Raw genomic sequence first — 22,020 nt, 5'->3', positions numbered from 1 at the left:
AAAAGACGAAAAAACAATAAAAAATTGATGAAAAAATTACAAAAATGTGACAAAAAAAATTACAAAAGTGTGACAAAAAATGACCAAAAAAATGACAAAAATGTGACAAAAATTTGACAAACAAGACAAAAAAAATGATAAAAAATTGATGAAAAAATTGACTAAAAAATTGACAAAAAAGACAAAAAAATGTGAGAAAAAAATGACAAAAAATTGATAAAAATTGGACAAAAAAGTGACAAAAATGTGACAAAAAAGACAAAAAAATGATAAAAAATTGACGAAAAAATTACAAAAGAAATGACAAAAAAATCACAAAAAATAGCCAAAAAATGGACAAAAAAATGATTTAAAAAATTGACTAAAAAATGACAAAAATTGGACAAAAAAGTGACAAAAATGTGACAAAAAAGACAAAAAAAATTACGAAAAATTGGCGAAAAAATGACCAAAAAAGTGACAAAAATGTAACATAAAAAAACAAAAAAATGACCAAAAAATTGACAAAAAAAATGACAAAAAAGTTACAAAAATTAGTTGAATACCCAACAAAAAAATGATGGAAAAAAAATCTGATGACGTGAGGAAAAAGATCCTCTCTGTTCAGGCGGGAGTTAAGAGGTTCAGACATGCTTTGCCTTAATACAGCTTTACTTTTTGCTCCTTTTTTATGTATATATTGAATATGTGCTTTCCAGTTTATTTTTCCGTCTATAATGACGCCTAAGGATTTTATCTCTTTAACACGTTCTATATTTACCCCCTGTATATGTAACTGTACCTGTGCATCATCTTTAGAATTCCCAAATAACACTATCTTTGTTTTTGTCAAATTTAGTGATCGTTTGTTGATATCAAACCAAGTCTTTAGCTTAATAATTTTGCTCTTTCGTTTCGTTCGTGGGAGTCTGGGGGAACTGAACTGATCTGTCTCTTTTCACAGCTGATCTGGTTTGAACCGTGAGAAGCCGCTCGGTCACATGACTAAACCGATTTTTTAATGAAAATGGACAACAAAAGGAGAAAATCATCGTGTAATTTTTTTTTCACTTTTTGTCACATTTTTGTCCAATTTTAGTCAATTTTTGCTTTGTTTTTTTGTAATTTCTTTGTAATTTTTTTGTAATTTTTTTGTAATTTTTTTGTCATTTTTTTTGTAATTTTTTGTCAAATTTTTATAATTTTTTCTTCATTTTTTTGTCATTTTTTTCCTTCTCTTTCAGAAAAAGTGAGAAAATAAAGTGAGTAAACATTGGCAAAAAAGTGACGAAAAATGTATGAAAAAGTGGCAAAAATGTCACAAGAAATTAACAAAAAAATTACAAAAAAATTACAAAAAAATTACAACTTTGCTAAAAATGTGACAAAAATTGATAAAGAATTGATAAAAAAAAAATGACGAAAAAAAATACTAAAATGTGACCAAAAAAAACAAAAAAATGATAAAAAAAATTACGAAAAAATTACAAAAATGTGACAAAAAAAGACAAAAAAAAATATTTAAAAAAAGATAAAAAATTGACCAAAAAAGTGACAAAAAAGTAACAAAAATGTGACAAAAAATTGACAAAAAAAAATACAAAAATGTGACAAAAAAAGACAAAAAAATTATTACAAATTGACAAAAAAATTTATGAAAAAATGACAAAAATGTGATAAAAAATGACCAAAAAATGACAAAGAAGTTACAAAAAAGAGTTGAATAACCAACAAAAAAAGATGAAAAAGATCTGTCTCTTTTCACAGCTGATCTGGTTTGAACCGTGAGAAGCCGCTCGGTCACATGACTAAACTGATTTTTATAATGAAAATCGCCAACAAAAGGAGAAAAGCATCGTGTCGTCTGATTCCACTGTCTTTACCAAACCGGGGGGAGGAGGGGGAGGGGGGGGTGACTCACAGCTGTCCTCACACGGCCTACGATTCCCATAATCCCCCGGGACTGAACCAGCGCTAAACCGAGCGCTAAAACCGGGACTAAACTGGGGGCTAATCCTCCGCAGCTGTCCTCACACGGCCTACATTTCCCACAATCCCCCGGGGCTGAGCTGCACACGACGACTATGTTCCCAAACATGAGTCGTATTTTTGTGACTAAAGTCCAAAGTGTTTCTCCTGTAGCCGTTAGCATTAGCCTCTGAATTATCTTTAACCCAGTGCATTTTCTCCAGTTCGTTCATTTAATGTTGATGTTTATGGAATGAAAAAAATCCAACAGAAAAATAACAAAAATCCAGCAAAAAAATGACAAAAATCCAGCAAAAAAAGACAAAAATCCAGCTAAAAAATGACAAAAATCCAGCAAAAAAAGACAAAAATCCAGCAAAAAAATGACAAAAATTCAGCAAAAAAAGACAAAAATCCAGCAAAAAAATGTCAAAAATCCAGAAAAAAAATGTCAAAAATCCAGCTAAAAAATGACAAAAATACAGTAAAAAAAAAGACAAAAATCCAACAAAAATGACAAAAATCCAACAGAAATATGACCAAACTCCAGCAGAAAAATTACAAAAGAGCAGCAAAAAAGTGACAAAAATCCAGCAGAAAAATGACAAAAATCCAACAGAAAAATTACAAAAATCCAGCAAAAAAAGACAAAAATCCAACAGAAAAATAACAAAAATCCAGCAAAAAAGTGACAAAAATCCAGCAAAAAAATGACAAAAATCCAGCAAAACAAATGACAAAAATCCAACAGAAAAATGACAAAAATCCAGAAAAAAAGTGACAAAAATCCAGCAGAAAAAATGTCAAAAATCCAGAAAAAAAATGTCAAAAATCCAGCAAAAAAGTGACAAAAATCCAGCAGAAAAATAACAAAAATCCAGCAAAAAAAATGACAAAAATCCAGCAAAAAAATGTCAAAAATACAGTAAAAAAAAGTGACAAAAATCCAACAAAAAAAGGACAAAAATCTAAATCTAAATTACTGCAACGTGATCTGGTGCAACACATTCCCCAGCTTCCTTTTGAAATTACAAGCCCTTCAAAAGAAAGCCATTCGAGCCATCTCTTGGGCTGACTCTTTTTCTATAAATATAAGCTGCTCAAACTCACGGAGTGCAACTTCTTTTCAAAATGCATGTATAATGTATACTGTCATGTTTAGACCTAAGGACAGACTGGCTCAGCTCATCCCAACCTCTACACCTGCTCATGATCACAACACGAGACATAAAACCCTCTTAAAGGGAAAAACGAGGACATTCAAGTGTACAAGTCTTAGTGTGGCGTAAAGGCCCAGAAATTTGGAACAATCTGAACACATTAAAACTGCAACATCTTTGGCCATTTTTAAAAAGAAATTAAAAATTGAGCTTCTAGGAAAATACAATCAACCCTAGCTGGACCTCTTGTGTCTAATGGTGTTATGTTCTAATGTGTGTGAGCATATAGTGTGCACCCTTTTTAAATTGATACTTTCCTAAGGTAGTAAAAGTAAGCAAAGGTAGTTTTAGATTAGAGTAGGTTAGGTTAGTTAGGTTAGGTAGGAAATAGGTACCAAAGGTTATGTTTCCTAGGTTACTAATGTATTAATGTATGTTTGTGTTTTTAATATTGTGTCTTATCTTGGGCCCCATATATAAGCTAACTGTTATTATTCCATGAACGAATGTGTACATGTTTTTACTGTGTATTCATAATAAACTAAACTGAAACTGAAACTGAAACTTGTGGTGTTTAGTCTGGTGATGTCCAGGCTCCTCCTCCCCCGACAAGTTTGATCTGCACATGTTTTAGTCGACTCACTCTCCAACATCTGGCCCTGTTTCAGCTCGTCATCGTCAACGTCATCGTCCTGAAAAGAGTCACAGCAAAATGATGGAAGAAACCAGGTGTTTTTGAGTTTGTAGCGTGTGGATCTGAGTGGGATGAAGACTGGAGTGAGTGGTGTTTCAGGAGACATGCAGCTGCTGATGGAGTGAGTGGTGTTTCAGGAGACATGCAGCTGCTGATGGAGTGAGTGGTGTTTCAGCTGGTGATGGAGTGAGTGGTGTTTCAGCTGCTGATGGAGTGAGTGGTGTTTCAGCTGGTGATGGAGTGAGTGGTGTTTCAGCTGCTGATGGAGTGAGTGGTGTTTCAGCTGGTGATGGAGTGAGTGGTGTTTCAGGAGACATGCAGCTGCTGATGGAGTGAGTGGTGTTTCAGCTGCTGATGGAGTGAGTGGTGCAGGTCTGAGGCTGATGTGGAGGTTCACATGAGGAGAGCGTGTCCCTGAGTCACTCCTGTCATAAGACCCGCCCCCATCGCCGTCTCTCCTCATGAATAACCTGCTGCTCCAGGGAAACCACACACACGCACACACACACACACACACACACGCGCGCACACACACACACACACACACACACACACACACACACACACACACACACACACACACACACACACACTCAGTCCAGAGGAAGGTCATGAAGCTCCTCCACTGTCACCACATTCCCGTCTCTCCTCATGAAGCGACACATGAAACAAACCTGTATCTCAGAGCCTGAGTGTTAAAGGAACAGGCCGCCGTTTTTCCATACTGAGATATGTTCTTACCTGAGCTTTGACGAGTTCTTTAGGACCTGTCTGATCTTCAGTCACGTAAACACAGCGCAGACGGCGTTAGCATTTAGCCTCTCCCTCTCTCCTCTATAGCTCCAAAACAGGTCAAGATAGAAGCTACCAAGCTCTTCCACGTTTTCCCTATTTAAATATGGTTACGTGAAGTGTTCCACTACAAAGTATAATTACACAAAATGAAACAATGTGGATTTTCTAAGCGGATAAAAGGGGGAACTATATTGTAAGGCGTAATAATACCCGGAGTAGTTCAAAATCCGCACAGTAATCTTCACTTTACTGTGCGGATGCCAAACTATAGAGTTCGAGTTGGGATTAGCCGCCATTGTAAACTAATGGAGATTTTAAAAGTTAAAATACTGGAGTTATTGTTCACATTAAAACACTTGGAGACCACAGTGTGTTAGATGTTTTTACCAGCAGTAACTCAGAAGCTAACAGAGTTGTTCCACGGCTATTTTCTCCACTTTTTATACTGTTTTTAGCTAATGTTAGTCTATGGAAATGTATGCTAACAGCTGCAAAGATGGCGGATCTCCATGGTAACTGTGGACATTCCCGAACTCTATTACGAGGATCTCAGTCAGGCTCAACGACACAACATCAGCACAGAATCACAACACAACAGGACTAACCCGGAAACACTTTTCCCTGGAAGGAAACACCGATATGCGGCACTCGTGGGCAGGAGTTATTTTATTAATTTTTTTTTATAACAAGAGAATGATCGAGAATTTAATGATAAAGGAAACCTTCAGACTGAGAAAACAAGACAATGGAGACAATAACCATCACAATAAAGGTTTTGCATTTTGGTGTAAACTAAGTAATAACAAATATATATTATTTTTTGTAAAGTCCCTCCTTCCCAGATCTCGGCGACTAATCAGAGTCCAGCATCCTCCTGCGTCGACCAATGAGACGAGCTTTTCCCGTGAACCAGCCAAACTTACAGACTGTCACTTTAAGCATGAGATGAATGTGATGAATGATTCCGGTGAGATCTACAAAACTCATCTAAATGGATCTTTTTCCTCACGTCATCTGATTTTTTTCCCCATCATTTATTGGGGGGGTTTTCAACTCATTTTTGTAACTTTTTTGTCAAATAGTAAATTTTTTGTCACTTTTTGTCACATGTTCATTTTTTCATCTTTTTTCATCATTTTTTTCATCATTTTTTGTCATTTTTTGTAAAAAAAAAAAATGTCTTTTTTTTTTATTTTTTGTCCTTTTTTGTGACATTTTTGCTACTTTTTTCGTCAATTTTTTGTCACATTTTTGTCAGTTTTTTTTGACAATTTTTGTGACATTTTCGCCACTTTTTCATCATTTTTTTTTGTCAAATTTTTTTCAATTTTTTTTCAGTTTTTTGTCAGTTTTGTGTCTAAGTTTTCTCGCGTTTTTTTGTCACATTTCCATTATTGTTTTCGTCTCAGTTTTGTTGCTATTTCCCTGGATTTGATTATTATTATTATTTTGGATTACTAGCATTGGACATGCTAAGGGCGCAGCGAGTCATGCTGGCTTCATTTCATTTTAGAACCTGCGATAGTTAAAGTAACAAGAGAATGTTTGAGAATGTAATGATAAAGGAAAACTTCAGACTGAGAAAACAACAAGACAATGGAGATAATAACCATCACAATAAAGGTTTTGCATTTTGGTGTAAACTAAGTAATAACAAATATATATTATTTTTTGTAAAGTCCCTCCTTCCCAGATCTCGGCGACTAATCAGAGTCCAGCATCCTCCTGCGTCGACCAATGAGACGAGCTTCTCCCGTGAACCAGCCAAACTTACAGACTGTCACTTTAAGCAGCGTTCATCACATTCATCTGATGCTCAAAGTCCTCATTCTGGATCTCGTCTCCGGAGACAGTCACGTGACCTGAGAGAAGATGCTGAGCTTTGGGACCGTTTTTGTTTCATGTGGATCCAGAAACATCAGCGTTTCCACCGTCACCGCACAGTGAATGATACTGATGTATGAGAGTCTGGAGCTGCAGGAGTTCTTTCATCAAACCCTGGATCCAGGTCAGACTCAGGAGGAGCCGCGGCGGAAAAGCCTGGTCCCGGGTCTGGTCCCGGGTCTGGTCCCGGGTCTGGTCCCGGGTCCGGTCCCGGGTCCGGTCCCGGGTCTGATTTGTCTCGGTTTGGTTCTGGTGCATTTGTTTCTGGAGCCATTTTGGACTCGGTTCAGCTCCGGCTCCAGCTCCTCGTCCTCGTGAAGGTGCGGCGTCGCAGCACCAGCACTTCCTCTTCACCCGCCAAAATAAAAGACTCTGGTCCAGGCCGGGGTTAAAGGACCTGAGGTCCTGACGAGGGCGAGGTCATCGCTAGAGACGTCAACCTCCTCCTCCTCCTGCTCCTCCTCCTGCTGCTGCTCCTCCTCCTCCTCCTCTGTCAAAATAGCAACGAAAACGAGGCAAAAGAGCAACAAAAATGTGCCGGAAAAGCAACAACAACATCATCAAACAGCAGCAAAAACATGACAATAAAGTGTGATGAAAAGCAACATAAAAGTCACAAAGGAGCGACAAAAAAGTTCCAAAAATGCAATGAAAAAAGAGATTAATAAGCAGCAAAAAACTACAAAAACTCAGCTCAGAGACGCCGTGAGTTACGATCAGTGTTGCAGGACTTTCAAATGAGGCTCTCCAGTCGAGAAGCTTTACTCAAATCTAAAAGCTGCAAAGCAATAGTGTAGTGCCTCATTTGAAAGCAAAAGCCTGCAAAACTAATTGTAGCTTTTTGTCATGTTTTGAAGTTTTTTTGTGGGTTTTTGAAAGTATTTTTGCCCTGTTTTCTCGTCACTTTTTTATCGCTCTTTAGTCACTTTTTTGTCGTGTTATTGTTGCTTTTCTGGCATGTTTTTGTGTTTCGGTGCCATTTTGATGCTTTCTTTTCAAATGACCATATTTGGATTACAGTCGCAGCCTCTCGTGATACACGTGGAAACCAAACAGGTCAGTGTTTGTGAGTGAATAAGCGTGGGAATCTCGGAGAATAAACATCGCACTAACCTCATGTATTCACTGTGGGGATAAAATCAGGAACAGGAGCTTTAACCTCTTAACTCCCGCCTGAACCGAGAGGATCTTTTTCCTCACGTCATCAGGTTTTTTCCATAATTGTTTTGTTGTGTATTCAACTCATTTTAGTAACTTTTTTGTCATTTTTTTTAGTCACTTTTTTTTTTTTTTTTTTTTTTTTCGTCAATTTTTAGTCACATTTTAGTAATTTTGTTTGTAAATTTTTTATCAAATTTTTGTAATTTTTTTTGTCATTTTTTGTCAATATTTTGCAATTTTTTGTAATTTTTTCATAATTTTTTTCATAATTTTTTTCATAATGTTTTTTGTTATTTTTTGTCAATTTTTTATCACATTTTTGTCCATTTTTTGTCATTTTTTGGTCAATTTTTCATAAATTTTTTGTCATGTTTGTCATTTTTTGTCAATTTTTTTGGTCTTTTTTTTGTCGTTTTTTTTGTTATTTTTTGTCACATTTTTGTAATTTTTTTTGTAATTTTTTGTAATTTTTTGTCACATTTTTGTAATTTTTTCGTAAATTTTTCATCAAATTTTTTATTTTTTTGTCACATTTTTATCACATTTTTGTCATTTTTTGTCAAATTTTTGTCATTTTTTTGTCATTTTTTTGGTCATTTTTTGTCACATTTTTGTGAAATTTTTGTCATTTTTTTGTCATTTTTTTGTCATTTTTTTCGTCAAATTTTATCACATTTTTGTCACATTTTTTGTCATTTTTTTGTCTTTTTTGTAATTTTTTTGTCAAATTTAATCACATTTTTGTCATTTTTTCGTCCATTTTTCACCAAATTTTTGTCACATTTCCATCATTGTTTTCGTCTCAGTTTTGTTGCTATTTTCTCATCTTTTTTCCAGAAGCTTTTGGATTGGGGTAAAGCCAAACTGGAGAAAATGTGCTCGGCTCAGGTGGGAGTTAAGGGGTTAAGTCTTGTTTTAATTGAAGAAATGACTTAATGATCCTAAAACGTCCCGTCTCTGCGCATCTGTCCCGCTCGCTCTGAGAGGGTGTTTGGCTTTTATTGTGTAAACCGGACGCGCGAGTGCTGCGCGCGCGCCTTGACGCACGAGTCTCGTGTCCCCAGCAGCCCCTCGCGCCTCACGGAGAGACGAGAGAGAGGCACGAGCCCGCGAGGGAAGCAGTAGGGATTGAACCTGGGACCGTCATCCGCCGCCGAGGGGCCAGGACCGCGGGACAGTCACGCCGCGCTGCCCGCCGCTGCAGCCTCCTCCACGGGCCGCGCGTCATGGGGCTCCGGGGCTGAAGGAAGGAGAGGGACACTACAGCGGGACCTGCGCTTGGATTACACGGGCAGAGCTGCACACAAAGCCCGGAGAGGAGGAGGAGGAGACAGCGGGAGCCTGGTCCATGCAGACAGCGGGACGCGGAGGGCAGCACTAGCGGAAACATGAGGCTGTATCCCGGGATCACCTGCTCCGCGCTCCCGCCGCTGCTGCTGCCGCTGCTGCTGGGCGCTTTGTGTTCAGGTGAGCGGGGTTTTCTAGGGATATGGGGGTGATCCGAGGTGTGTGGGTGAGCACCTGTCCTCACAGCCGCGTAGGCCCCTGTCCCATCGCCGTGGATCGCACTGAGCGGACATGAGCGCTGTCTCGGAGGGTTTTTTGTTGTCGCTTTATTATTATTTTGGCTCCTGCAGGTTTGGGACGCGTTGCCCCAATCGCGCTGCAGCCTAAATTTAGACGAGAGTAAATGAGGTATTTTGGGCTGTGCTGGTGCTGCTGGAGGGGGAGGGGGGGGTACGTGAGCCCCGTCAGGCCGAGCTCAGCTGCAGCTCGCGGGGGTGAGGTGAGGATCGCGGCCGTGTCCTCATTTCGCTTCTCAAACGCAGGCCGCCGCCGCCGCCGCCTCCTCGCGCTTCTCCTCCACCGCCGTCCCTGATCCGCGCGCGTGCATGCCTACGTGCGGGCGCGTTCATTGTCGGCAGGCGCGCGTGCTGGTGTGTCCTCCTGGCCGTGCGCGCGCGTTACTACGGCTCCACGGCGCGCGGAGGGATGAATGGAGCCGCCGCTGCGCGCGCTCTGGCCCCGGTCTGACCCCGCGGCTCTGGCCCCGGGGCCGCGGCTCCTCCTGTGGTCATGATAATAACTGCTCTGACCAGAGGGACCACCAGAGGGACCACCAGAGGGACCACCAGAGGGACCACCACAGGGACCACCAGAGGGACCACCAGAGGGACCACCACAGGGACCACCAGAGGGACCACCAGAGGGACCACCACAGGGACCACCAGAGGGACCACCAGAGGGACCATCACAGGGACCACCAGAGGGACGGGGGGGTCAATCCTGGACAAAGTAAACACTGTAATGTCAGAACAAGCAGCTGCTTTTGGACCAGACCTTTGTGACCGTCGTGAGTTTATGGCCTGATTAAGAAACTAGATTTAATGCTTATTTTAAACAACTTAATGCTTTTCAAAGACATTTCCTTTAATGTCATTCCTTTGGTTTGGATGATTTGTTATTGTTTTTACACCGCCATCACTGAGCGCATTTTCTCCAGCTCAGTTTTACCCAAATCTAAAATCTTTGTGAGTGGAGTTTACAGCCTGGAGGCCAGAGTAACGCCTCATTTGAAAGCTAAGCTTCTCTAATCACATTTCTGACGTGTTTCTGACGTGTTTCTGACGTGTTTCTGACGTGTTTCTGACGTGTTTTTGACGTGTTTTTGACGTGTTTTTGACGTGTTTTTGACGTGTTTCTGACGTGTTTTTGACGTGTTTTTGACGTGTTTCTGACGTGTTTCTGACGTGTTTTTCTCTCAGTTCTCTCATGTGTTTGTTGCTTTTTTGATGCTGTGGAGTTTTTGTTGTGTTTTCATTTTGATTTTGTCGAGGTTCTGAGGTTCGGGGGTTCTGAGGTTCTGAGGTTCGGGGGTTCTGAGGTTCTGAGGTTCGGGGGTTCTGAGGTTCTGAGGTTCTGAGCTGGGACGGGGACAAAAGTGTAGACTTTTTATGGCGTCATTTAAAATATTACATTTTCACAGTTACTCGAGTAGCATTCTCCCGGAGTACTAAGTACTTTTACTTGAGTAAAATGATTTCAAAGTAACTCTTACTTGAGTAAATACCTTTGACTGAGGTCGAGTCGCCAAAATACAATAAGTCAAAAGTAGTGACTCAAAGTACTCGAGTAAGAGTAAAAACTGTTTGAGTAAAAGTCTGATTTTGTTTCAGTTTTGACATAAATGATGAGAAACTAAACCTGGAATAAAGAGAAAATCCTAAACACATTAAACATGTATATGTAAGTATCTAATACTTCAGAATAAAGTACATTAAACATGTATATGTAAGTATCTAATACTTCAGAATAAAGTACATTAAACATGTATATGTAAGTATCTAATACTTCAGAATAAAGTACATTAAACATGTATATGTAAGTATCTAATACTTCAGAATAAAGTACATTAAACATGTATATGTAAGTATCTAATACTTCAGAATAAAGTACATTAAACATGTATATGTAAGTATCTAATACTTCAGAATAAAGTACATTAAACATGTATATGTAAGTATCTAATACTTCAGAATAAAGTACATTAAACATGTATATGTAAGTATCTAATACTTCAGAATAAAGTACATTAAACATGTATATGTAAGTATCTAATACTTCAGAATAAAGTACATTAAACATGTATATGTAAGTATCTAATACTTCAGAATAAAGTACATTAAACATGTATATGTAAGTATCTAATACTTCAGAATAAAGTACATTAAACATGTATATGTAAGTATCTAATACTTCAGAATAAAGTACATTAAACATGTATATGTAAGTATCTAATACTTCAGAATAAAGTACATTAAACATGTATATGTAAGTATCTAATACTTCAGAATAAAGTACATTAAACATGTATATGTAAGTATCTAATACTTCAGAATAAAGTACATTAAACATGTATATGTAAGTATCTAATACTTCAGAATAAAGTACATTAAACATGTATATGTAAGTATCTAATACTTCAGAATAAAGTACATTAAACATGTATATGTAAGTATCTAATACTTCAGAATAAAGTACATTAAACATGTATATGTAAGTATCTAATACTTCAGAATAAAGTACATTAAACATGTATATGTAAGTATCTAATACTTCAGAATAAAGTACATTAAACATGTATATGTAAGTATCTAATACTTCAGAATAAAGTACATTAAACATGTATATGTAAGTATCTAATATTTGTGAAGAAACAAAAATGACGTTTATTTCAGGTCGACCTGAAGCTTTTGTCACTTTAACATTGACTCACAGAGGCACAAGTAACTATTACTTTTACTTCAGTAAGAGTAAAGATACTTCATTATAATATTACTCAAGCACAAGCCAAAAGTAGTGTCTTAAAAAGTACTCGAGTACTTGTACTTGTCTGAAACAGGCGTGTGATGACATCGTCCTCGTGTTGTGTTCAGGGACCTGCCAGTTCTCAGTTAGAGAGAGACTTCTGCAGGTCCAAGTCTCAGAGCAAAGTCCGTCCTCAGGGTGAGGCCTCGTGTGAAACCCAAACCCAAACCGAACCCAAACCGAACCCCGAGTCCCGGATCGGGGGCGGCCCCGTCACTACACACTTTAATACTTCATTCATAAAACTAAGTGTCTTATAAAGTACAGTTTACACAGTTTAGTAAATATTAATAAGCATCTAAACCAGGGCTGTCCAAACCGTTTTATGGAGAGCCTGTTATCGGGCCTGGGGTCAGAGGTCAATACGTTCAGCAGAGTTTTTTAACCTGAGCCCGACACCTTTATTAAGACTCCAAACCTTTAAACCAGTTCTTTCTCACAATGTAAAGTGAGTTCTCGTGGATGTAATCAAAGTAAGAACGACCTCCCCTGCTCATTGGGCCGCTCCCCTGCTCAGTTAAACTCTGCATCAGGGCGGAGTCAGAGTCAATAATCACGGGAAACTTCGAGTCTTTGTCGCAGAACTTCAGTCCCAGACGGCGCCCCAAACCTCCCCCCCCCCCCCCCCCCCCCCTCCTGGACCCGCTGACCCCCATCAATCACCGCCACGTGCACGCCCCCCACGTGCACGCCCCCCACGTGCACGCTCACATAGTGTTTTCAAATGACGCCACAAAGAGCCGCTCTCCTCCTCACTGCAGACGTCCTGTGACTCTGGGGGGGGGGGGGGGGGGGAAGTGGAGGTTACTTTGTGAACTAATATAAATCTGCATGAGAGTCTGACCGGCTTCTCTGTATCGGCCTGGTCTCAGTCGGTTAAAGGTGTGATGGTGTTTTATCACTGCTCTGTCAAAGGTCAAAGGTTTTCTCATCTCAGGAACTCGGGCATCAACGGTTTTTCCCGGTTTCCCAGTGGAGAATACGAGAGGCGGCGTTCATGTGCAATTTGCTACTCGACGAGTGGATTTACGATAATTACGAGAACACATGTGCTTAATTTGATCCCCTGTTCGGGAGGACACATTCCCCCAATTCTCAGTTTTTCAGGGTAAAGGATCCGGCATAAAGTTGATCTGATATAATAGTGTTTATACCATGGTCTGGGTGAATACTGGATTCTGATTGGCTGGTGCATTATTTTGGTATAACCGCACACGTAGTCCGGTAGTTAAATCACTGGGATATCACTCCGCTGTGGCATCGCCATAGCAACGCATGACACAGCTGAATCAGATAAAGGCGTAATTAGTGACTGACAGGAACGTATGAGATGGATTTTGTTTAATTTCAACGTTTTTGGCCAAAACCAAACGTTTGCTAAATGTTTGTAGAGGAGAGTGAGCAGCTAGGTTAGCTACTGTTGAGCTAGCTAGCTAGCTTCAGGTTAAACCTTGTAAAAGGTAAATAACTCCTGCCCACGAGTGCCGCATATCGGTGTTTCCTTCCAGGGAAAAGTGTTTCCGGGTTAGTCCTGTTGTGTTGTGATTCTGTGCTGATGTTGTGTCGTTGAGCCTGACTGAGATCCTCGTAATAGCTGCGGAGAATGACTCGCTCTGAGACCAGCCTTCAGTGACCGGCTAATAACCCACACAAAATAGTCCCGTAGTCTGGCAGATTTAGTGAGTTTAGTCAATGAAAAAAACATTTATTATAAATGTTACGTTTGTGGGACCCTGGTATAAGTGGATTAAACAACGAGGAGCCGCGTTAGACGTTATAATGGAGGAGGAACAACACTGTGTCGGGCGTTAGAACCGACTAATGCGGCTCCTCGTTGTTTAATCCTTACTTAATAAGACGGTTCCGGCAGATGTTCTGGCCCCGAATCCATCACATCAGACCTAGTGTTCCTGAAAACACTCATTTACAAATTAAGCTCTGGGGGAGGAACGCGCTTCTCTTTGGTCCTCATGGCGGGAGCTGACATTGCTGTAATACCAACCCCTGGTGGCCAGGGGTGACTTTTAAAAAAAAAATTAATTAACTTTTATTTATTTCATTCATTTAAAAATGCAACAACAGCATTTAGCATGAATGAAAAGGAGCAGAAATAAGTAAACACTTATAATGTCTGCCCCTTATCAACACAAAATTCCAGTTCATTTAAATGTTAAACTGTCTCATGTCTTTCTTTTTTTCCTTTTTTTTTTTTCCATGACATCAAAACACAAAACACATAAAGTTGATCTGCTCCTCCGCAGTGTCATGTTTTTGTAACATTGATAATTTGACATATTTCTTAAACACATCAATGGAATTAGATTTTTTCACTTTACAATCAGGACTGTTCCACAGAGCGAGAAACATCTTTCCTTTGCTGCCTTTGTAAAAACCTCAGTACCTTTTAGTTCATATCTGCTTTTTCTCTGGTTGAATCTGCTTTGTAAATTATTTGGTAAACTTTCCAGATGAGCTTTATACATGGTTTTTAAAAGGTTAAACTCTACTAATTCACACAATGTCAGTGTTTTTAGTTGTATGAATAAAGGATTGGTCTGGTCTCTGTATCCACGTCCACTGGCGACTCTAATCGCTCTTTTCTGTAACAGAAACATGTAATTAATGTATGTTTTGCAGGCACTTCCCCACACTTCAATGCAATAGGTCAGATATGGAACAATCAATGAGTTATACAACAAAAACAATGCATTCTTATTGAGAGAATCTTTGAGCTTTTATTTGGGACACCTTTACTTTGACATGATCAATATGAGATTTCCATGTGTTCATCAATCATGATACCGAGAAACTTAATCTCATGTGCCCTTTCAGTTTCTAATCCGCTGATAAACAATGACGCTTCGACATATTTCCTTTTACTACAAAAGATCATAAACTTGGTTTTGCTAATATTTAGGGACAATTTATTGGCATTGAACCATTTTCTGGAATTCATTCTCTACAATTTGCGGGACATCTTTAATATTTTTTCCTGAATGAAATAAAGTGGTGTGACTCTAAAAGACATTTGGTAAACAGGGTTCTTATGAGCACTTTGACCTTAAAAGTGTGGCTCCAAAGAGTTTTGCTTTTCCTAAAATTCGCTCTGACCCGTTTGACCCTGGGCTGGAGACAGAGCAGCCGTGTTAGTTTCACAGACCACTGAATGAAGCTCCACTGATCTCTTTTTATTAACCTGTTACCTCCCGTAGGGTTAGGGTTAGTTAACCCTAATCAGGATGTAAATAGGTTAACCCCTTAACTCCCACCTGAACCGAGCACATTTTCTCCAGTTTGCCTTTACCCCATATTGACAAAAAAGTGACGAAAAATTGATGAAAAAGTGGCAAAAATTTGACATAAAAATGACCAAAAAATGACAAAAACGTGACAAAATATGACAAAAAAATGACAAAAATTTGATTAAAAAATTGACACAAAAAATGACCAAAAAATGACCAAAAAATGACAAAAATGTGACAAAAAATGACAAAAAAATGACAAAAATGTGATTAAAATCCGACAAATAAAATTACAAAATTTGACCAAAAAAAAGAAAAAAATGTGAGAAAAAAAGACGAAAAATGACAAAAAAGTTACAAAAATGAGTTGAATACCCAACAAAAAAATGATGGAAAAAAATCTGCTGACGTGAGGAAAAAGATCCTCTCGGTTCAGGCGGGAGTTAAGAGGTAAAAATGAACGAATCCTTGATCATCTCAGGCCTGGTTCACACGGGAAGATTTAAAAAGTCAACACGGACACAAACCGATGAGACTCAGGAACATTCCCAGGTCAGACGGGAAATCTCACAAAACCTCTTGAGATCCAACATGACTTCAGAGCAAACAAACATGGAGGACGCGGCAGAGGCAGAGTTTGTAGTTTGTTTTTAACTTTCCGGTGCGCCATGATAACTGTTGCTGACATGTAGCCTCTCCCAGTAAAGGTATCGCTCCAAATGGCGTTGATATTTGTGGAATTTGATATAATTTTTTTGGTATTTGGAAGATTAATGTTAGTTACAAGATGGCTGCGATAAAACAAGGCAGTGAAGTCATTCCAACCCTCAGGGAGAAGACTCTGTGCCCCACCTCGAAACAAAACAGCTGTAGCTCCCAGCGTGCAAGTGGGATGTTCCTTTTTCCGTTTTATTTCCACTGAGATCGGCGTATATCACCACCGTAAGAGCTAAAACATATATTACAGTGCCTCAGTTTTTAGGTTCATCTTCAGATTTTTTTTCCATCATTTTTTTGTTGGGTATTCAACTCATTTTTGTAACTTTTTCGTCAATTTTTTTTAATTTTTTCGTCACATTTTTGTAATTTTTTGGTCAAATTTGTATCACATTTTTTTCATCAATTTTTTGGTCATTTTTTGGTCACATTTTTATCACATTTTTATCACATTTTTGTATTTTTTTTGTCACATTTTTGTCATTTTTTTGTCACATTTGTATCACATTTTTTTCATTTTTTTCATCAATTGTTTTTAACAAATTACTGTCTTTTTTTGTCAATTTTTTTCATTTTTTTGTCATTTTTTGTCACATTTTTGTCATTTTTTTGTCATTTTTTTGTCATTTTTTTGTCATTTTTTTGTCAAATTTTTATCACATTTTTGTATTTTTTTTGTCACATTTTTGTCAATTTTTTCTTGAATTTTTTGTCAATTTCTTGTGACATTTTTGTGAAATTTTTGCCACTTTTTCATCAATTTTTCGTCATTTTTTTGTCACATTTTTGTCAATTTCTTGTGACATTTTTGCCTCTTTTTCATCAATGTTTTCTCACTTTTTTGTCACATTTCCATCATTGTTTTCGTCTCAGTTTTGTTGCTATTTTCTCACCTTTTTTCCAGAAGCTTTTGGACTGGGGTAAAGCCAAACTGGAGAAAGGAACATATGTTGTTACCTGAGCTTAGACGAGTTGATGCGTACCTGCCTGCTCATCGTGCGTGCGCTCAGTCACACAAATGTTGACATGTGGCCTCTCCCAGTAAAGGCATCGCTCCAAATGGCGTTGATATTTGTGGAATTTGATATCATTTTTTAGGTATTTGGAAGATTAATGTTAGTCTCTTCGATGACAGCTCATATTGTTTATTGACTTGGATCGTGTAACTTTTCATGTAACTGTATTTAAATTGGGAAAAGGTGGAACTTCACCCCTGTTTGGAGGAGGAGTGTGACAATTTATCGAATTTTTTGATGACATCATGCATATTAACCCCTTAACTCCCACCTGAACCAAGCACATTTTCTCCAGTTTGGCTTTACCCCAATCCAAAAGCTTCTGGAAAAAAGGTGTGAAAATAGCAACAAAACTGAGACGAAAAAAATGATGGAAATGTGACAAAAAAGTGAGAAAACATTGACAAAAAAGTGACGAAAAATTGATGAAGTGGCAAAAATGTTGCAAGAAATTGACAAAAAATTCAAGAAAAATGTGACAAAAAATGACAAAAAAATGACAAAAAAATAACAAAAATGTGAAAAAATGTGAAAAAAGACAAAAAAAAGACAAAAAAAAGACAATAATTTGATAAAAAAAAATTATGAAAAAATGTAAAAAAAAAAGTGACAAAAAATTACAAAAAATTTACCAAAAAATGACAAAAATGTGACAAAAAATTGACAAAACAATTGACAAAAAAGGACAAAAAAATGACAGAAAGTGACAAAAAAAAATGATGAAAAATGTACAACAAATTGACGAAAAAATAACAAAAAAGTGGCAAAAAATTGACCAAAAAATGATGTAAAAGTGGTAAAAATGTGACAAAAATGTGAGAAAAATGTGATAAAAATTTGACAAAAATTTGACAAAAAAAATTACCAAAAAGTTACTGAAATGAGTTGAAAACCCCCCAAAAAAATGATGGAAAAAAAATCTTTTGACGTGAGATCCATTCAGATGAGTTTGTAGGTCTTGGCTTTCAAATGAGGTGTTACACTGGCCTACAGGATTTGGGTGAAGCTGAACTGGAGAAATTGCTCTCGGTTCAGGCGGGAGTTAAGAGGTTAAGCCTAGAACACTCTCGCCGTGTGTTTTTCACATGTGTGATGTTCCTGATCTGAGTTTGTCTGAGTGTCCTGGGTCTCTGAGCTTCAGCTTTGTCCTGGACTTCTCTGATGGCCTGGGTGTTTCTCCTACAGGCTCATGAAGGCCGGGGAGGGTTAGTGCATTTATTCATTTATTTCTTTGCTCGTGTGTCTGGCCTCACAGTGAGTGAGGAACACACTGCTTTAGTATCAGGCCTCTCGCTTCTCGCTAACATTCACAAACAGATGGTCTGAGTGAGAATGAGACTTGGGGGCAGTCGGGGGGCATTAGGGGTATTTACTGTGTGTGCAGGGGGAGGGGCGGGTATCGCGGGGCAGATGCCGTCTGCACTCACAGCTGTGGGCTGGTTTGGAGAGATCAGGAGTAAAACCCACAACCGCTGACTGAGAGGATCACACTGCTGCAGCCGGAAACGAGAAAACAACACAATAATCACAAAATGTGCCCGAAATCAGCCTGAAACTGAATGAAATGACTGTTCGGTTGATCTGCTCTGTTGTTGTTAGCACTGATTAGCCTGAGCCGCTAACTGTAAAACTCTTTAACACATGCCGATTTGCACCGATCAGCAGTTCCGGCTCTCTGTGGATGTGAATTCGGACGTTCTAAGCGGCGCTGTGATCAAAATATGACGTGTTTGTCCAGCTCACTTCCTGTTGCTGCATATACTGCATTCAGACCGAACAAGATGGAGACTTTTCTGTTCTGTTTTATTGCCTTAATGGTTTGGTGCAGCCCTGTGAGGCGACTCCTGTTGTGATATTGGGCTTTACAAAACCACTGATTGATTTAGACGTCAGGGGCGAGTGATTTTAAATGTGTTCTGAAGGAAGGAGCTCTTGACTGAAAAATAACTGCTGTTTTGGGGCTAAATAGTCCCTCTTTGTCCTGCCATGTCCTCTGGATCTTTAACTATAGCTATACCCATGGTCTACGCCAGGATCTCCCCAGTATTTAAGCTCATATCCAGCCCATATGTCTGAGTAAAGGATCATTATTTGTGCCAGTGGACAATGGTGATTGTTACAATCGCCCACAGCTCATTGTTGATGAAACGTCCACAATAAACCACAAATGCATCAGGCCTGGCTCAGTGTGTGATCATCTCAAAGCTGCTTTATATAGCTACTGCTTTATTGACGTTATTAGTGCATCATACTTGTTTTCACCAGATCTAAGCAGCTAGTTGGCCCTGGGAAAGCGGTTAGCAGCTCGACTACGGACTTGATTTGTGACATGGCTGATGTTCTCACGTTGAAAACACAGACGTGATGAAGTTGTGTTGGGCAGAGAGATAATCAGAGGCAGCAGCTGTTTGTGGGACGCCTGTGAGATGATGCAGCTCCTGTTTGAAAGATCCTGTTTCTCTCTGAAGGCTCCTGTCCTCCATGTTGGAGTAGTCGTACACGGCAGTATTCCATCCAAAGTGCAAGTCTGCAAAACCTGATCCATTTTCATGATAAAGGAAGAAAAGAAGCATTCATGACGAAACTGACACATGGAGATCAGCTGAGGTCAGGGGCGGACTGGCCACATGTCCATTCTAGACGAGCACAGAAGGGCCACTGGCTCCTGGGCCACCGGTCCCGCCTTAACCGAGCTTTACCCAAATCTAATAGCTTAACCCCTTAACTCCCACCTGAATCGAGCACATTTTCTCCAGCTTTACCCCAATTCAAAAGCTTCTGGAAAAGAGGTGTGAAAATAGCAACAAAACTGAGACGAAAACAAGGATGAAAATGTGAAAAAAGTGAGGAAAAATGGACGAAAAAGTGAGAAAAAAGTGATAAGAATTTGACGAAAAAGTGAAAAAAAAGTCACAAAAGTTTGCCAAAAGTGAGACGACTGCCCAACAAAAAAAGTGATGAAAATAAATCTGATGACGTGAGGAAAAAGATCCATTTAGTTTTTGTTCAGCTTTCAAATGAGGCGCTACACTGGCCTACAGGATTTGGGTAAAGCTGAACTGGAGAAAATGCTCTTGGTTCAGGCGCAGTGTTAATTTTAATGCACATTTTAATTTAGTTTTAGTCTTAGTCTTTTGACGAAAATGTAATTCGATTTTAGTCTAGTTTTAGTCAAAAAAATCTTTTCAATTTTAGTCTAGTTTTAGTCGACTAAATTGCATGTCAATTTAGTCGACAAAATTTAAGACTAATTTAGTGGACTTTGCATTGATAATATTGATTATAATCATATTTAATCTTGTTCCTCTGCTTCATGGAGCTGCTTCACATGAACAAAGCTCAGAGCTGATCCTTTAGCAGAGACTTTACATGATCTGAGGCTCTTTCAGACGCTCAATAGAAGTTTGGATGATTTTAGTCTCTCCTTTTCATTTTTATTTAGTCTTATTTTAGTCAACTAAAATATCTGGACAGTTTTAGTCTCATGAGAAACTTTTAATTTAGTTTTAGTCCAATTTTAGTCACAAAAATATCACTTTGACTAAAATTAAGACTAAATATTTTAGTCGACGAAATTAACACTGTTCAGGCGGGAGTTAAGAGGTTAAAAGAAAAGCATCCAAAAACAAAAATGTGCTGGAAAAGCCACAAAAAAGTGACAAAAACACAACAAAATGTGACGAAAACGTGACGACAAAGCGATGAAAAAACAACAATAACATGAAAAAAAAACCGAAAAACAAGAGACAAAAACACAACGAAAAAGTGACAAAAAAGTGATGAAAAAGCAACAAAAACATGACAAAAATGCAGTGACAACGTGTCAAAAAGTTACCATCACTTTTCTAGATTTTATCTTTCAAATGAGGCGTTACAGTGTTGCTCTCCAGTCGAGGAGCTTTTAGATTTGGGCAAAGCCGAACTGGAGAAAATGTATTTGTGGAAGTGTCACATCAGAGTCCAGGGCTGTTTTTTAGTCCCAGTCCGGCCCTGCTGAGCTTCATTTCTATAAAAACTCTCACAGATTATAAAAGATCAGCTTCCTTTAGATGTGACGTGTTATCGTGAGACAACCTTAAACTCTTGGTGTTTTCTTCCTCAGTATGTCTTGACTCAGAAAGTCGTCGTGGCTTAAGGAGTTCGGGAACATTTCAGTTTTGATCATTTATTTGCGTGTGTAACTTGGACAAAGCGCCGCTCGGACAATGGCGTCTGGGGCGAATCAGAAAAGATGTAAATCCAGTTAAAGTTTGCGACTGAAGCAGCAGCTGCGTCGGCGCTGGTCGTAATGATGTGGCTGATTTCTGCATATTTCCTCGCCGCTGCTTTACATCTTTCTGTGTTGTGTGAAAAGGCCAGACTCCAGATGCAGCCCCCCCTTCACATGTGCGTATTAACATGTCTATGAGCGACCTCTGACCCCTGACCCCGCAGACGTGTGTGAAATGCAAATGAGCCGAGAGGGAGGTCAAGGGTCGTCCAACACAGACGTTAAGAGTTTCAAGGAATCTATAGAGTCTTCATGAGGACGAGGCGGGACGTTTCCTCCCTGACGAGTCTGGGGGTTGTTCTGGACGGTGACTTTAAATCTGACAAATAAGTTCAATCGTCAGAAATCACTTTTTTCAGCTGCGTTTACTCAAGTCAAACCCGACTCGCCTCATGCCGACCTGGAGTGCGTTGTTCATGCTTTTACTACACGTTTCTTTCTCCAGTTTGGCTTTACCCTAAATCAAAAAGCTTCTTGGGAAAAAGCACCAAAACAGCCACAAAAAATTTGAAGAAACCAAGGATGTAAACGCAACAAAAAAGGGACAAAAATGTGACAAAAATGTGACAAAAATGTGACAAAAATTCAACAAAAAATTGACAAAAATGTGACAAAAACTCAACCAAAAAGTGACAAAAATGTGACAAAAAAGTGACAAAAATGTGACAAAAATGTGACAAAAACTCAACCAAAAAGTGACAAAAATGTGACAAAAATGTGACAAAAACTCAACCAAAAAGTGACAAAAATGTGACAAAAAAGTGGC

The 22,020-nt window shown here is 38.8% G+C and overlaps 1 protein-coding gene across 1 annotated transcript in view; it reads left to right on the top strand.

Annotated features, from left to right (window-relative positions):
* The first annotated feature begins 8,689 nt into the window (after nucleotides 1–8,689).
* Nucleotides 8,690–22,020, top strand: part of LOC306977701 (activin receptor type-2B-like) — a 35,671-nt gene continuing 22,340 nt past the window's right edge. The window contains exon 1 of the mRNA XM_079576126.1: nucleotides 8,690–9,108. Within this exon, the coding sequence (XP_079432252.1) occupies nucleotides 9,030–9,108 (79 nt within the window). The 5' untranslated portion in view covers nucleotides 8,690–9,029. The remainder of the gene's footprint in view (nucleotides 9,109–22,020) is intronic.

Source organism: Gobius niger, assembly GCF_951799975.1.
Source record: "Gobius niger genome assembly, chromosome: 18".
In the NCBI taxonomy this organism is placed as follows: Eukaryota; Metazoa; Chordata; class Actinopteri; order Gobiiformes; family Gobiidae; genus Gobius; species Gobius niger.
Note: the sequence above shows the minus strand (reverse complement) of the source record. Positions and strands in the feature narration are given on the sequence as shown.